Source organism: Pangasianodon hypophthalmus, chromosome 16, assembly GCF_027358585.1.
Source record: "Pangasianodon hypophthalmus isolate fPanHyp1 chromosome 16, fPanHyp1.pri, whole genome shotgun sequence".
Lineage (NCBI taxonomy): Eukaryota > Metazoa > Chordata > Actinopteri > Siluriformes > Pangasiidae > Pangasianodon > Pangasianodon hypophthalmus.
Window position 1 is genome coordinate 13,672,811 of NC_069725.1, and position 16,751 is coordinate 13,689,561.

Here is a 16,751-nt window from a genome sequence, read left to right on the forward strand (position 1 = left end):
CTGAGAGCTTTTAAGAACTACTACTACTACTACTTTCTTTTCTCTCTCACTCTGTTTCATCTGTTCTTTCGTCTCAGGTCCGTTGTAACACTAGACCAGGGGTTCTGAAACTTTTTGTAGCCAGGGACACTTTAACTGTACAAAAACTCCACAGAGCCCCTCAGTGGAGATTTTTTTTTTAAAAAAAATTATTAATAATAACATTATTTAAATGTGTATAATAATATTTTGCCAAGCTGAAATTATTTATATACCTACTTTTTTTTTGAGGTGTTTAAGTTTGGGTTAAACCCAATAACTAACTAATATCTATTAGTACTCAGTAATAAATATAATAATGCTCAGACATAGCCAGTGCAAATGTAAACTTTTTTTAGCACATTTGAATATTGATCAGGTAGACAGTAAATCTGCATTTCCTACACAGGTGTAGAAAAATGTGGAATTTAAAAAAAAAAAAAAAATGGATATAGTTTTGTCACAATAACTTTTTATACTCTTCCATTACTTATGTGTTATAGCTTATGACCGAGAATGCCAAGCTGCAGAACAGAGCATGCACTTATTAAGTACAAATACAAGACACATATACTTGGTGTCACCACTTAATTGTAAAGCATAATCCATTTTTATTTATTTATTTGTACACGGATGAGATATGACTAAGCTGATGTACACACCTTACTGTGTGCGCAAGGTGTTAACATCTATGGTTTAACGGTAGCATTTCCGATTTTTTTTATCCCTTGCTACAGCGATATGGTAGACACCCGAAAACCTCTGTTTTCTGCTTTTTCAGCTAAAGCAGCTTGTCAGACCAAACACAGAAAGAAAAGGCAGTTCACTGAAGAGGAAAGAGCAGGGGACATGAAAGATGTACATCCTGTGCAGCACCATTTAATATTTTTTTTCCAGTATATATCACATATATCACATAGGGCCTAATTCATGATTGTTTTTTTAATGTATTGAGCTATTTTGTGTTCCTACTTGAGTAGGTATGTTGTTTGTTTGGTAAGTTCTTTTCATGTCAGTAAAGAATGCATAAGATATGTTTATTTTTTTAAAGCCTACATAGTTATTGTATTATATGATTATATACTTTATGGTCATGGGCAACATCTGACATGGAACTGATTACAGACTGGACACACACTTAATAAGTGTATAAGATTATATGCTCAGCCGGTTGCTTATGAATCCAAGCATTTTTGCAGTTTGCAGGTAAATGTAATTCATTGAGCCGCCCCATCAACCGACTTAGACTTTTTTTTGGGTTTTTGTGGTAAAATTCAGTTGAAGAGAGAAATGCTAGCTGCCTTACTGTACATTAAGATCATAGATATTGCATTTCCTGTCTGTTAGAGCGTGTTACTGATTGGCTACAGATGGTGAAAAACATCAGTTTGCATTAGAGTTTGGATCCTTGATCACTTTATGCACTACTACTCATGCACTACGCACTACCTGCAATTTCCCTTGGGATCAGTAAAGTATCTATCTATCTATCTATCTATCTATCAACTAAGTTTTAAACATAGTTATATTTAACTGGAACATAAAAATAGTAAAGCTTGTCACTGTCTCTTGTGCTCTCTCTGTCTCTTGTGCTCTCACTCTCTCTCTCTCTCTCTCTCTTTCTCCCCCTCCCTCCTTCTCAGTGACCCAGCCCTCAGCACCCCCAGGCGGAGGCACTCATCTGGGGGGATTTCCACCACACTAGAGATGCTCCCTGGCCTGGAGGGGGTGGAGCTTGGCATGTATGGCAGGGTAAGAGCTTAGCCTCTAACTGGATTATTTCAGCTGTCCATCAAGCTCTCAGACCTGTCAGTATGTGCATGTTTAGTGAGAAATATGATTGACACCCCACTGAGCACGAACAGGCCCATTACAGGCAAGTGAGAAAAACCAGTGGAGGTTATCGGTGGCATGAATGACAGACTGAAATTGACTGGTGAGCTATACCAATTGTGTGTGTGTGTGTGCATTTGTGTTTCAGACGGTGTCTTATGCCCAGTTTCTGTACCCCACCAATGCACTGGTTCGTGAGAAGCCACCAGAAATCGCTCTGCAGATGCCCTACTCCAGAAACAGCATCCCATGCACCAGCTACCCTCCATCACGCCTCAACAGCACTGTAGGCTTCGACTTGGGTACGGCCTGTACACACACACACACACACTTATATTCACAAACATATGCACCCTCTTCAATATCCTGCAGACACACGCACACACACAAGCATGCTTTATCTCTGCTCTGTTGATAGTTATTAAGTAGTAATGATTTATATCCTCTGTCATCCAGAATTGCACTGGTCCTCTTTTGAGTCCGTGTCCTCGCAAAGTTTCTTCCTCATGTCGTCTGGGGAATTTTTTTTTCTTGCCACTTTTACCTCTGACTTGCTCAGTAGGGCTCTAAATATGAATCTACATGTCTGTAAAGCTGCTTTGTGACAATGTCTATTGTTAAATGCGCTAAAGAAATAAAAGGTTTTCCCCACTGTCGAGGTACAAGTGCTGGATTCTGTGTCAGCTTAGGAACCCAGGTGAAAAAGAGTGAATCTAGGGACATTATCCCAGGACTTGGTCAGACAGATGTGCAGGGGATATATTGACTTTTGGAATTGGCTTATTTGCTAAAAGTATTTTGGTTAAAAAAGAAAAAAAAAACTTTTTTTGTCAGAGGCACAATGTACTGTGTGCCTCTGTGGAGGTTTTTTCACTTCTAGCCTTGAGAATATATTTTACCCTCTAAAGTCAAATGCTTCAGCACCCATACAGAGCACAATGCAAAATAGCTGCTGTATCATTTATACCAGTGGTGAATAAAAGACTGCTTCAAATATAATGTCATTACTTTTTCATCAATAATGTTGCCTGACAGTTGTGAGGATTTCCTAATTCACTTTATAAAGATGATAACATTGGCTTCCTGCAGTTTGCTGCAATTGGAGTAAAGCAGCTGTTTTCTTTTCAAATCACTGAGGCATGCTTGTAATATAATAACTTTTAATAACTTAATCAAAAGTTGTTGTCATGGCGATCACATTGTGACACTCAAGCCCCTGTTATCACTGGGTATTGGTTCCAGAATTGAAATGATTTTGTCTACAAAGACTCCTCTCTTTTGTGGTGTAAAAGTGCAGAATGGTTCCAGCTCCGTCAGTAGATAAACATTTAGAGTTTAGGGATGCGTATATAATGAGTATATACAGTGTGTGTACATATGTGTGTGTGTGTGTGACGGTTTTTGTAATTTTGCCTCTGTACACCACCCCAATGGATTCGAAATGAAGCAATCAAGATGTGACTGAAGTGTAGACTTTAGTGTAGAGTTTAATTCAAGGGGTTTAACAAAAATATTGCATTAACCGTTGAGGAATTACAGCCATTTTTTAGAGTCCCTCCATTTTCACAGGCTCAAAAGTAATTGGAAAAACTAACATAATCATAAATGTTGGGATTATTTGTAATACTTGGATGCAAATCCTTTGCAGTCAATGACTACCTGAAGTCTGGAACCCATGGGCATCATTAAATGCTGAGTTTCCTCCCTGGAGATGCTTTGCCAGGCCTTTACTGCAGTTGCCTTTAGTTGCTGTTTGTTTGTGGGTCTTTCTGCCTTCAGTTTTGTCTTCAGTATGTGAAAAGCATGCTCTATTGGGTTGAGGTCATCGAGAATTTAAGAACATTCAATTTCTTTGCCTTAAGAAGCTCTTGGGGTGCTTTTGTGGTACGTTTTGAGTCATTATCAATCTGTGCAGTGAAGCGCCGTCCTATCAGTTTTGCATCATTTGACTGAAGCTTAGCAGAGCGTATAGGTTTATACACTTCAGAATTCATCCTGCTACTTCTATCAGCAGTCACATCATCAATAAACACCAGTGACCCAGTTCCATTGGCAGCCATACATGCCCATTCCATAACACTGCCTCCACATGTTTGACAGATGATGTGATATGCTTTGGATCATGAGCCCTTCCTTTCCTTCTCCATACTCTTCTCTTCCCATCATTCTGGTACAAGCTAATCTTGTTCCAGAACTGGTCAGGCTTTTTTTTTTTTTTTTTTTTAAAAAGAGTTTTTTTTTTAGCAAAGTCTATCTGGCCTTTCTGTTCTTAAGTGTTACCAGTGGTTTGCATCTTGAGGTAAACCGTCTGTATTTACATTCATGCAGGCGTCTCTTGATTGCAGACTTTGACAATGATATGCCTACATCCTCCAGAGTGTTCTTTACTTGGCTAGATGTTGTGAAGGCATTTTTCTTCAACAAGGAAAGAATTCTGCATTCATCCACTTTAGTTGTCTTCTATGGTCTTCCAGGTCTTTTCGTGTTGCTGAGCTCGCCAGTGCATTCCTTCTTTTTAAGAAAGTACCAAATTGTTGATTTGGCCACTCTCTCTCAAAAGATTCTGCTATCCCTCTGAAAGGTTTGCTTTGTTTTTTCAGTCTAATGATGGCCTCCTTCCCTTGCATCAACACTTCTTTAGACCGCATTTTGAAAGTTCCCATGAACAGCTACCAAATGCAAATTCGACGCATGCGCGCACACACACACACGCACACACACCCGCCCACACACAGAGGGCTTAAAATAGCCTCCAATGTGCTATGTGACTCACTGAACATGAAGTGAAGTGGCAACAAACATGCTGCAGCTGGCCATTAATAATATTCTTTAAGGAAAGTGTGTGGGTGTGTGTGGGTGTGGGTGTGTGTGCGCGCGCTTATGTGCGTGTGTGTGTTAAGTTGTTCTGGTACTCTGTGTGTCTGTCATTATCAGAGGTCTTATTGCTCCCTGCATCCTTTTGCCTGATTTAGCAACCCTTTATTAACCGTACACATGGCCTATCTGCGTGTTAGGGAAGTGAGGATTTGGAGTGTTTTGTGCTGCACTGTGTAGACAGAGGCTTAAATACACTCACAGGTTTAAAATATATATAAAAAAAACATTAAGATAATCTTCTAAATGCAATAATGCCTGTTAAATGATAGCAATTGTTTTGTAAGGATTGCAAAAGACAAATCCAGTATTACCAGGTTGGCATGGGAAATAAGAGTTTATAGGCACTTCTGATGCACAAAAAAGTGCCATTTTAAAAGCAGCCTCGGGTATTTGGGAATTTGTAATGATTTGTTTAATTGTAATAACCAGTTATAATAGCTTGTGTAGAGTCATGCCTGCGGTACTGTTGTGATTGCAGTGATATGTATTAGACACTGTTGTAAGACAGTTTTACTGTGATATGTGAATCAGGAGCTACTATTAATCCAGATGGCCAAAGAAATACTAATAGAGAAAATATAACCTTAATTACTGATTCAGAATGGTTCAGACCAGTTACATATTGATTCATAGTGAATTTAATGTTATTATAGGATTAAAAATATTTGTTTTAAGTTTTGCTTTTTTTTTTTTTTAAATAAAGCTTTACTAGATAGTTGGTTTTTGTTGAACAAAAAAAAAAGTTGAACAAAAAAAAGAAAAGACTTTTGTAAGGATTCAGGGATAGACTCCAGGGGTCTCATTTATCAAAGCATGTATAGAACAAGTTCTAATTTTGTGAATTAGACCCACCAGTACACACAAGAAAACTGGTATTTATCACAATGGCCACTGATAATCCACAACATTCAAAATTGTGCTCATGCACTCATTTGCATAAAGAAACACCCCCAAATCACCATATATCATAAACAATTTCTCTTTAAAAAGCCAAACAATTGACTTATGGCACTGCTTGTTACGAATGACATGGAGCATATCAAAAGGTCTAAGAAGGTATGCTTCAGCGACGAGAGCTACTGTTGCACGAAGTAGAGCAAAATAAAAGTGGTTTCTTTGGTACTTTTATAAGCACTTGTATGCATTGTTTTGCCCCAATTACATTTTGAAACTCTGTGTCGGCGTGAAATTTAATCATTTTTGCTGTCTTTTCTGCTGCCGGTTATGGAAATGGAGTGTATTGTGGTGATGTGAAGTTAATGTGTCATTATTCGACTCATAGTTGGTTGGGAAATGCCAGACCTGTCTCCAAGTTCTATTTAAAACATGCCTGTGGCTAAATCCTCTAGAACAGAGATCAATTAAACTGCAATGGCAAATGAAATCGACTGACTTAGTCTCAGCATAGAGTGTCCAGTGGTGCCTAAAACATGAGCCGCCCTCCACAAAGCTGCACAAGCCAAAACTGCAAACGAGGCATCCATCCGAGGCAAACATCCAAATCAGTCTTTAGATGTGCGTTTATATAATTTTACTTTACGTTTCTTTGGTGTCGCCCGTCTGCACCTTGTTATAATCACAGAGATCAGTAATTACTGTCTTATGCTGATATGACTGACAGGAGGCTAAGCGGGATGATAGCACATCATAATCAGTTTACCCGCTATTACACTTTTTTTTTTTTTTTTTTTTCTTAATAACCACAAGGCGTTCCTGCATATGCATGGTCAGGAGTGTGCGGAAATATTAGCATGTCCTCAAGCACAAGCGAACCTTGATAAATCATATTCTGTGCATAGAGACATGTGTATGCAAGGTTTATGTACAAATCTATGCATACACACGAGTGATAAATGAGACCCCAGACCCTCAGAAACCCTGAACAGGATAAAGTGGTGTTACTGAAGATGAATGTTAATCCAACTTTCTAACCTTTGTCTGTATAGACAGTATAAATACACATTGTAGGGTATGTATAACAAGTGTGTGCGTGTGTGTGTGTGTGTTTTGCAGGCCTGGATGACACTGATTATGACCCCAACCTGCTAAGTGACCCGCAGTGGCCTTGTGGGAAGCATAAGAGAGTCCTGATCTTTGCCTCCTATATGGTAAGAGAACAAAAACAAGCCCTATGAAATATGGAGATCTTGCAGATGTGTGGCCATTTATGTTAGATTGAGAGCTACACTTATTGTGAGTCAGCAACACTGGCTGTTTTTTCCCTTTTTGACCTTTAGGAAGGGATTAGTGTATGACAGATGTCTGTCACTGATTTGTTCTAGTGTCTGTGAGGAGTTCAGATTCAGGTTCATCCATGATCTTCTGCTAATCTTTCCACTCTGTATCATTCACCACATGATAATGTTAAATCTGTAAAGATCAATGTTCTTTGGGTGGTACATTTCATTACAAAGTCCTGCATGGACACTGTATGGCCAAAAGTATGTGGACACCTGACCATCACTTGCTTAAAAAAAATCTTAATAGAAACCTTAATAGAAAGGTTTCTCGGGTCTTGATTGAAAAAAAAAAAGTTTGAGACTGCAACGTTGATACTGGCATGGAAGTTTTTGTTATTGATGATGATGTTCTGTTATACATTTTAGTGTAGATGCTCTTCATCTTGTACCTCTGCACAATTCCATACATAAGAAATTGTTGTGGATTGTTTTGCTCTGTTTTGTCGACAGATATTCAGTTTCAGTTGGCATAGAAGGACATTTGCTGCATTGATAACACCAATTTCTATTTGACCTGCTTTTTTTTTTCTTCTTCACTGACAGCTTCAGTCTCTTCCTCCCTTCTGGCTCGCTGTGATATTTTGTCCGTATTACAGTTTAAAATGATGCAGCTGTGGGATATATTTTGGAAATAATTGACCTCCTTGATGTCCCCTTTTCACAGCTTGTAGACTAAATATAAATAAGTTGTAAATGAAAGTGTTGACTGTGTTGACTGCATAGACTGTATAGACTTAACAACACAGAAGCTCATGTTTTGAGCTCTGTGAAGTTGGCACCCCATATAAATAAATTGTCACCAAAACTATACCATCACAAATCGAGCACAAACGAACGGCACCAATTTGATACAATTTGGACGACATGGGGTGGGGAGTGACGTCACACAGCCAAAAAAAGAATGTTTAATATCTTGAACGCCAAACCAGCACAAACATTCGTTTTTGCGCCACAAATCAGCACAAACACAGCACAAACGAATGGTATAGTTTTGGTGACAATTTATTCATATGGGGTGCCAACTTCACAGAGCCCATGTTTTGGGCCTTGCATGAATCACAGTGAGAAAAAAACATGAAGTATTCAAAGGTCAAACTGTTCAAATAAAACCTTTGGAAAGCTATTGCTTCTGAACCATATAGTATTGGGGAATATATACAGTACACAGGCATTATGAGTAATCAGAGTGCTGTAATTACTTTGTTTACTTCTCAATGAGCAAATTATGTTTAACACTGTTTAAAAAATTGGTCATAACAGTTCATAATATTATTTTAAAAAATATGTACTGACTCGTTTTTAAATGTTTCTTCTTGTTTCACCACAAAGTCTAGAAATCAAATATGCTCTTCCTATTTTTAAGCACATATATATCAGCAGTACATAAGGCACTAAAAGGCACTAGTACATAATTTACCAAGTAATTGATGATGTACTGTATATCCATTCAAGATCACTCATTAAGTTTAGCCCCAAAATGAATCTCAAATAATGAAAAACAGGCAATGGAGAGATGTGAGACCGTTCTGTAATATGTATTGTTTTAAATGCTGTGACATGAATGTGTGTTTATTCTTTTTTTCATGTTCGTTCTTTCTCTGTGTGTCTCAGACTACAGTAATAGAGTATGTGAAGCCATCAGATTTGAAAAAAGACATGAATGAGACCTTTAAGGAGAAATTTCCTCACATCAAGCTCACGCTCAGCAAGATCAGAAGGTATGCAAAGTATCATCGATGAAACTTTCATATTGTCGATGGAAAATATCAGCTCAAAGTCATCTGTAGCCTTACAGTAGCAGCACACACTCTAACTTTGGTTAAAATCCAAATTTTGTGAAAGTTTTCATTTCCAGAGAGTGTAAGGGAGTAAAAATCTTCTTTGTGATTTATGTTATTAGTGAACTTTACTGCATATAATGCATTGTATACTAATGTCAGTACAGAAATTTGTATGTTATATTTGATAAATCACTGAATGAAACATAAATATGAGTGTGGCATGAGAGTGGCTCCCGGTGTACAATTAAAAGCATAGTGGAGCAATTGAGCCACTCGTAAGGTCGCTTCTGGTGTAAAATTGGCTTAAATTGCAAACATGTACCCAACTGTTGTTCACTGTAACACTTTTAAAGGAGTGTTACGCAACCTTTTGGAACATTATTTGAAATATATTCTCTCTTTTTTTCATTTCACAAGCTTTATACAGTGTCGGACTGCATGCTCCAACGCATGCATGAGAGTAAAAACCACTAGACCTCGAGACCTTTTTGTTGTTGTTGATGTTCTGATGCACACCACTGATTTGCACGTTGTGAGAGCGCTGCTGTCTGCATGAAAATACTGCCAGACTTGTCAGTTCTTCGTAATATTTTCTCAGTGAATTAATATGGATATTATTTAAATAATGTGAGTGAATAGTGAACTCAGTATTCAAATACTGGTACCTCAAATGCTTAACCTGGTATTTCAGAGCCCATGTACATCTCAAGTACACACACACACACACACACACACACACACACAGAACAACACAACTAGTACTACCATACTACAGTTTAAACAACATATTTGTCTCTCCTGGTCCCTCAAACTTCCCGCTTCTCTCTCTCTCTCTCTCTCTCTCTCTCTCTCATTGGGATCAGTTTGAAGCGAGAGATGCATACGGTGGGGGAGGAGTGTGCTCTGCAGCCGGTCACCATTGCCATGGCATTTGCGTACTTTGAGAAGCTCGTCCTTCAGGGCCGCCTCAACAAGCACAACAGGAAGCTGGTGGCCGCCGCTTGCCTCCTGCTAGCTGCCAAAATCAGCAGCGACTTCAAAAAACAAGAAGTCAAACAGCTGATTGATGTGAGTATAGACAAAAAAAAAAAAAAACACGTATACTGGTCACATTGTCTGGACAACATATCACACTGTAGTATAAAATGCAACCCAAGTCTGATTATAAAAAAAGAAAACATTTAATTATGTCACTTTACACTATGACATGTTAATATACCAGACATTTTGTTTTTACTGTCTGTATAAGTTACTTTATTGAAGAATAGTTTTAGTGTTCTAACATCATTGCAGTTTTTCATTGTGTATTCATGTGTGACTCGACATGAATGCGACTGATTATATATGAAATTTAGTAAGTAATTGCATCACATAACATTTAACATAATAATCATTTACAAGAGCTGCCGATCCTTACACATATTGCATTGGAGCTGATTTTAACATCAGAGTATGCTGCTATGAGTTGTCACTCAAAAAAATACTCAAAAAGTCCAGTCTTCTTTTTTCCCCACTAAAAATGGTAGATGAGCCAATCAACATGTGAATCTAGAATGATTGACATTTACACAGGTGTTTTGAACTCTCTAATATTAACTGACACCCTGGAAGCCCCGCCTCTTTCCCACATCTCACATGAAAGCCCTCGCTTTCCATCAAGGTAAATAAATAAAGTTTTGAGTTTGATATTATGAAATAAATCTATCAGTGTATGTTTGACTTAGCCAACATTACACATCAGTTTATTATTATTATTATTATTATTATTATTATTAGGCATGTTGCTGAAAAATTTTGGCCAAAAATAGTCAATAGTTAGTAGTTCATTTAATTTATTATTATTTGTGTATTAATGCGAATAATTATACCACAGCACAGTTGAATTCTCGAATCCGATTGGTCAGAAGGTGTGCATTATTTTTGTATAACAGCACAGCTCGGAAAGTAGTTCAGGCTGTAACGTGAACAACGGTTTTATATTAATGCGTTCATTCTATCATGTTATTGTTTCTATAGTAACAGGTCATACACAGCGACTTGTATGGCAGATGCTCCACATGATCTAAGACTAATAATAAACGGATTTTAAAAACATGTCTTTTGGCTATGACGTAGGGGAGAACAGGAATTAACATGTCTCTAAGATGTTCCACAATATTAAATCTAACTATAAACTGTTAAAATGTGTAAAGTGTCGTTCATCAGTAAACATTGTAATCGTTGGCAAATTGTTGTGGTATAAGTGGAATAATACACAACAGACCATGCTGTTATTTAGTACTTAGTTAATACAGTAGTAAAATGCAAGCTACGTACAATAACAGTCTAAAAAAACCTTTCGTGGAATTCCAAACACACACTCCAACATGCACACTCATTTTTGAGAATCAGAACACATGTTAAAGGTTTAATTACCCCTCTCCCCTGTCTGGTTTGGGTTCATTATCTCTCCCATTTATTTTCTCCATACAGAAGCTGGAGGAGAGGTTCCGTCTTAGCCGGCGTGACCTGATCGCCTTTGAATTCACCATCCTGGTGGCTCTGGAGATGGCCCTCTACCTTCCCGACAGCAAGGTCATGCCACACTACCGCAGACTGACCCAGACGCCCTGCTGACCTGCTTGTGTTTATCAGTGCTGGTCCATACGAGAGGAGGGAAAGGAAAAGGTCGCCAGTGGCACATGTTAAAGTTTAGCAGTTGTCAGTGGGGATGTATATCTACACTAAGCTCTGGGGATGAGAGAGAAGATCTATTTACACTCCGTCAGGCTAGTACTGAGTCTGTGTGTTTTATAGTTAGTATTAACTTCTGTTATAGTTAGTATTTAACTTCTGTTCTGGGGGAGATTATATGGCAGGAATACTAGACGAAGAGAAGGTTTTAAATCAATTCTAAGCACTCAGATAACAAGGGAAGCCTTTTCCCAGATCCCGCCTGTCTGTCTGTGTGTCTGTCTGTGTGTCTGTCTGTGTGTCTGTCTGTGTGTCTGTCTGTGTGTCTGTCTGTGTGTCTGTCTGTGTGTCTGTCTGTGTGTCTGTCTGTACGTCTTCCACATCAGTTTGCCTAAAATAACTTTTTTTTTTTTTTTTTTAATTTTTATCTGTAATTTAAAGCAGAACACTCCTTTTTCACATACCTGCACACTGTATTACAGCCTAACAGAACTTACACTCTCTACAATGATTATATTCAGGCATTTCCCACAGTATAGAAAGGTTTTATTCATCTGTATGTTATGCAGTATATGAATTTTTGAACACAGATTATATTATTGCTATCACACGCCTGTAGCAGTAGTATGTGATCAGACTCCGTTTGCAGTATTTGGTCATGTTCTGGGTTCTATAAGAGATTTTAAGGCTCTGGATTTAAAAAGTGCTCTATATTAGAGCTGATTTGAGCTAAAGTGCATTTAATGTGCTTCTCTGTTTTATTATTTTCTACTTTTAAACTTAATTGGCCTTTAAAATATAGAGTGTGGCCCAGTATATTTGCCCAAAGGTATTTATGCTTTGTTTATCATGGTTAGATAATAGCTACAGTGTCACTGTGAACATTAATATGTATTTAATGGGGCACTCAATACAAAGCCTGCAGCACTTCCTGTTCTTTTAGGATGCTGAAAAGCACAGATTAATAATAGAGATTTACTCTCTATGACAACCCTAATGTATCACTGGAATGGTTTCATTTTGCTTCTTGTCTCCGAGATTTACTTGGACACTCTTCAGTCGCTGTGAAGCAGGAGCGTGAAACATAGTGCCTAGTAAACATGAAAAGCTTTTGGATGCGTGCTGTAAATTAAAATCAATTTTTTTTTTTAACTCTGTTATTCCAGTAGGTGGCAAAATAGAGTAATAAACTTCATTTCATTAGCAAACTGAAAAGTTGACGCTGCAGCCACATCTCTTTCCATAAGAACTAGTTTAGGGTTTTTCCAAGCAGGGGAAAAACCCTAAAAAAAAAAAAATAAATAAATAAAAATAAATTTTAAAAAAAGGGCAAATACTTATGCAGTCATAACCTTTTACAATTTTTATTTGTAAACATATTTGCAAACTATACTGAGTCGTGTAGAATCCTGATATATAATGTATGATGTATAATCCTAATTCAAAGGGGGTGAATATTTATGCAAACCTTAGTGTACATATGGTAAAATGTGTGTTTTATTTTGGTAATGAATTGCAGTCTGTTCATCTGTAGGCGATATGTGTTTAACCTTTCTGATGAACACAGATAAATGAACACATTTAAGCGGAGTTGTTGATGTGTTATTGGTCTACTAAACTGATTTTTTTGGGTCTGGCCCAAGTGTAATGAGGATCGTTACTTAAAATGAGTTTGGCGCGGCTGCTGTACAGCGTCAGTATTAAAAGTATCATTTCCGTTATAGCTGACAGTGAGAGACTCTAATACTCGGGTCAGCCGGCAGTTGTGCTGTGTGTTAATTAGCAACTTTTATGCAGGATTCTCCTTTATTCTGATGCCTTTTAACCAGCATTCACCTTCCCCAAACTATCTAGAGATAAATAGCTTGTAGGGAGCTGCTGTAAGTGAGAACTCAGAAGTAACTAGTGGAAATATTTAAATCCTGATTCTGCTGTGCTAGAGTAAACCTGCAAAGCTAATGTGATATGTTTTCCCTGATATATAATGCAAAACTGCTGCAAGGCTCGTTCTTATTCATTTGTAATTTGTGTTTGGTTTTTATGAATGCAGCGTGCAAAACCCATGAGTAATATCCTCCACCATCAAGTGTCAGATAAAACTCCTTCACACATATCAGCTGATCACAGTTAACTAGAATCGAATGGGCACTGAGATTAAAAATCTAGAGCACTGTGTTCATATCAAGTCTTCCTTCCTTCCTTCCTTCATACCGTCATACCGTCGTATCGTCATACTCATTTACAAACGTCTAATATACTTTATTAGCAAACGTTGTGTACTGGTGTTGTGTGTATGTTTTATATATTGACGATGTTGTGTGCTCTCTGTAAAAATACTGTACTCTTCAGAGACGACAACAAATTCAGACATTTGCACTTTAACAAAGCGGGATGTGTGTGCGTGTGTGTGTGTGTGTGTGTGTGTGTTGAACTGCTGAGTTTGCTACATTGATTTAAGTTAACTGAGTCTATGGTAAATGTATAAAGCACTGTAGTTGATAGAAATGGAGCAATTCTTCACTGCAGTCTGAAGAGACTGGTACAATACTTAATATTATGCAATATTTTTTGGAATTGTGTTAACCTGTCTGTGGCATTTAAGATGCCACCTTTTGTTAAACATTGGCAATAATTCTGAGTTTGAAAAAAAATTCTTTCGTAGAAGACATATTTTTCCAATTTCAGATGTTGAGAGCCAGCATTTATTTTCCGTTAATTTTGCTGATGGTTTTTATCTTTAAAATTTGTAACCCAAGCATTTCAAGTAGAAATCTAAGCTAATATGAGTGTTGACTGAGGACTTGGATTACTTGGACGTTCAAGTCTCATTATAAGTGCCTGAGCAAATGATTAATTATTTGTCTGAATGCCAAACCTCAATAGGATAATCAGTAAAATATTTCACTGTGATTTTTTTTTTTTTTTTTGGTTGAAAGCAGCACTATTTCTCTTCAGTTCTCACTGCACACCGTTTTTCATTTAAGCAATGCAGCACTAAAAGGTCAGATTTGTACTTTTGACTACATCCGTTAATTTAGTAAAGCACTGATTCATTCCTGTGTCAGAGCAGAGAAAAAGACCAGCATGATATCACATGGGTGTAGGTAGAGATTTAATAATTACAGTCATGCAGTTTTTCTGTGATTTTTCATATTGGACAGGCCATGTCTAGATAATAACGCAGTGTAACCTTCAGTTTCTGATAATGTCATGTGCAATCTGTATCTGAGAAATACTATACATTCTCTAATCCATGCAGCATCCATTCAATCAATATCCAATTTGAAAAAAAAAGGACAAACTGTTTTTTTTTTTTTTTTTTTTCGTATTTTATTCATAGACTGTTTCAGCATCCAAATCCTGAAATCTCAGCATTTTCTCATTTTCAGTTTCCCATTCTTAACAGTAAAACAGCTAATAAGGAAAAAGTAAATCTTTAAATTAAAAAAAAAAAAAAAAAATCTCTTTTTTATCGACACACACAAAGATCAACAGCAGGGGGAGATATGTGGATTTGAACAAGGACGAGGCGGGAATAATAACTAAAAGATGTATGAAGGACAGCGTCACTGGAGCCGTATACAGATGTCAGAATGATGGAATGACATACACTGATATGTTTACCAATCTGGCTCAACCCAGGAAAAGGGCAAGTGGATGACAGTGGCAATAGAAATGGCAGTGGCCATGGAGATAAGAGTTAAATATGTTGAGGCAACAATATCAATATATCATCACTTGTCCTTTCTTCTGGGTCAAACCATGAACTTTCATAATATACACAGGAAATTATGTATATGAGCTAATATTCTAAAACATCATATTCAGAGTCTAGATTGTTCACTAAAATAGAAAAAAAAAATGTTTTTGTAAATTCATAGCCAAGGCAATAAGTGAGTAAATTCATAAATCAAGTAATTTTTGTTTGTTTGTTTGTTTTTTCTTGTTTTCAAAATGGCTATAGATTGAAAAGATGATGCAGGAAATGTCTTTGCTTGACTGAGTTCTTTGTGTGTATGTGTGTGTGTGTGTGTGTGTGTGTGTGTATGTGTATGTGATGTAAAACTGCTTTCATATGTATTGTACCTGTACCTGTATTACGAGTATTGTTTGTAAGAGAAATTCTTAAGAAAGAGCACTTTCAAATATATATTTTCTGATTTCACATTGAAGCTGCTTGAGTGAATTATTCATTTACTTCCTGTTTAAATCCTTTCATCCTTTCTTTATAGTACATACATGCTATACAACTGAAGATACGGGCTTCCAGATTTCGACTGAATTTCTGAAAATCCAGTAAAAGAAAGTCGTTGTTCTTCCATCAGTTATTGCTCTGTGCTTATAAAGCAGGACTTGACTATATTTTACAGTTATTACTCATACTGTCAGAGTTTTTAATCTATAGGATTAACAGATTTACCCTCCAAGTGCATCTGCTTTTAATAAAGCCCTCGTTTAGAGTTCTGAGGGGTCTGACAGCGAGCAGTTAATAAGGTCCACAAAGATTTATGTTGCTGTTCCGTATCATTTTGTTTGGTCTGTGGCAATAATAGTAATTAAACTGTAATAAAACCTAAGAAACTCCAGATGTTCAGAAACAATTGACTGGCATGTATATCAATAACAGAGCAGTGTATATACATACATGCACCCTAAGGATTGCTCAGGCATTCTTTTGATGTCGTCACGAAGTCCATCTGGAGTTAATATGACTTATACATGACATACTACCACGTACTCAGAACTCAAATCAGGCCAGTTAATGAAGCGTGAATGGAGTGGAATATAAACATTATTGTGTCTGGCGCTTCATGTTGTGATTTGGTGGTTTTGTGTAAGACGTGATGTCAGAGATGCTCTAAGCACGTATAGAATGTTTGATTAGGAAGAAGGAGAGAGGGAAGCTCAGTTCTGCCAAGCTGAACACTGCTCACGTGTGACTTTACAACTGACCACATTCGTATATCACAAAGCAGTTCAGATGTCAGTAGTGGTGTAGCACCATCGTTATTGTGCCTGAGCATGGTGCAGAGGAATGACCTGCAACGTCAGGATTGTCTCTTTGGAGTGTGTTGAGCTTCCTTAGATTCTAAAATGTCATGAGTATTAGGGGGAAAAAAAAGAAACACATCCATCTTACTATGAACACGTGATCAGAGAGTCCCCACTGTTTCTGTGGCGGATCATTTATTCTGCTGCATCACTCGCTGTTTTTCTCCCTTTTTGTCTTTCATAATGTGAGCTAGTAAGGGATTCGTGCATGACGGGAGTCTGTGACTGATTTGTTCTGGTGTCTCTGAAGAGGTCAGGTTCATGTTTATCCAGGCTT

The 16,751-nt window shown here is 37.4% G+C and overlaps 1 protein-coding gene across 1 annotated transcript in view; it reads left to right on the top strand.

The window, feature by feature from the left end:
* cables2b (Cdk5 and Abl enzyme substrate 2b) overlaps positions 1-15,587 on the top strand; it is a 30,658-nt gene extending 15,071 nt beyond the window's left edge. Inside the window, exons 4-9 of the mRNA XM_034311877.2 lie at positions 1,662-1,770; positions 2,000-2,153; positions 6,742-6,836; positions 8,580-8,686; positions 9,613-9,817; positions 11,222-15,587. Coding sequence (XP_034167768.2) covers positions 1,662-1,770; positions 2,000-2,153; positions 6,742-6,836; positions 8,580-8,686; positions 9,613-9,817; positions 11,222-11,365 — 814 coding nt within the window. The 3' untranslated portion in view covers positions 11,366-15,587. The remainder of the gene's footprint in view (positions 1-1,661; positions 1,771-1,999; positions 2,154-6,741; positions 6,837-8,579; positions 8,687-9,612; positions 9,818-11,221) is intronic.
* The last annotated feature ends 1,164 nt before the right edge of the window (positions 15,588-16,751 follow it).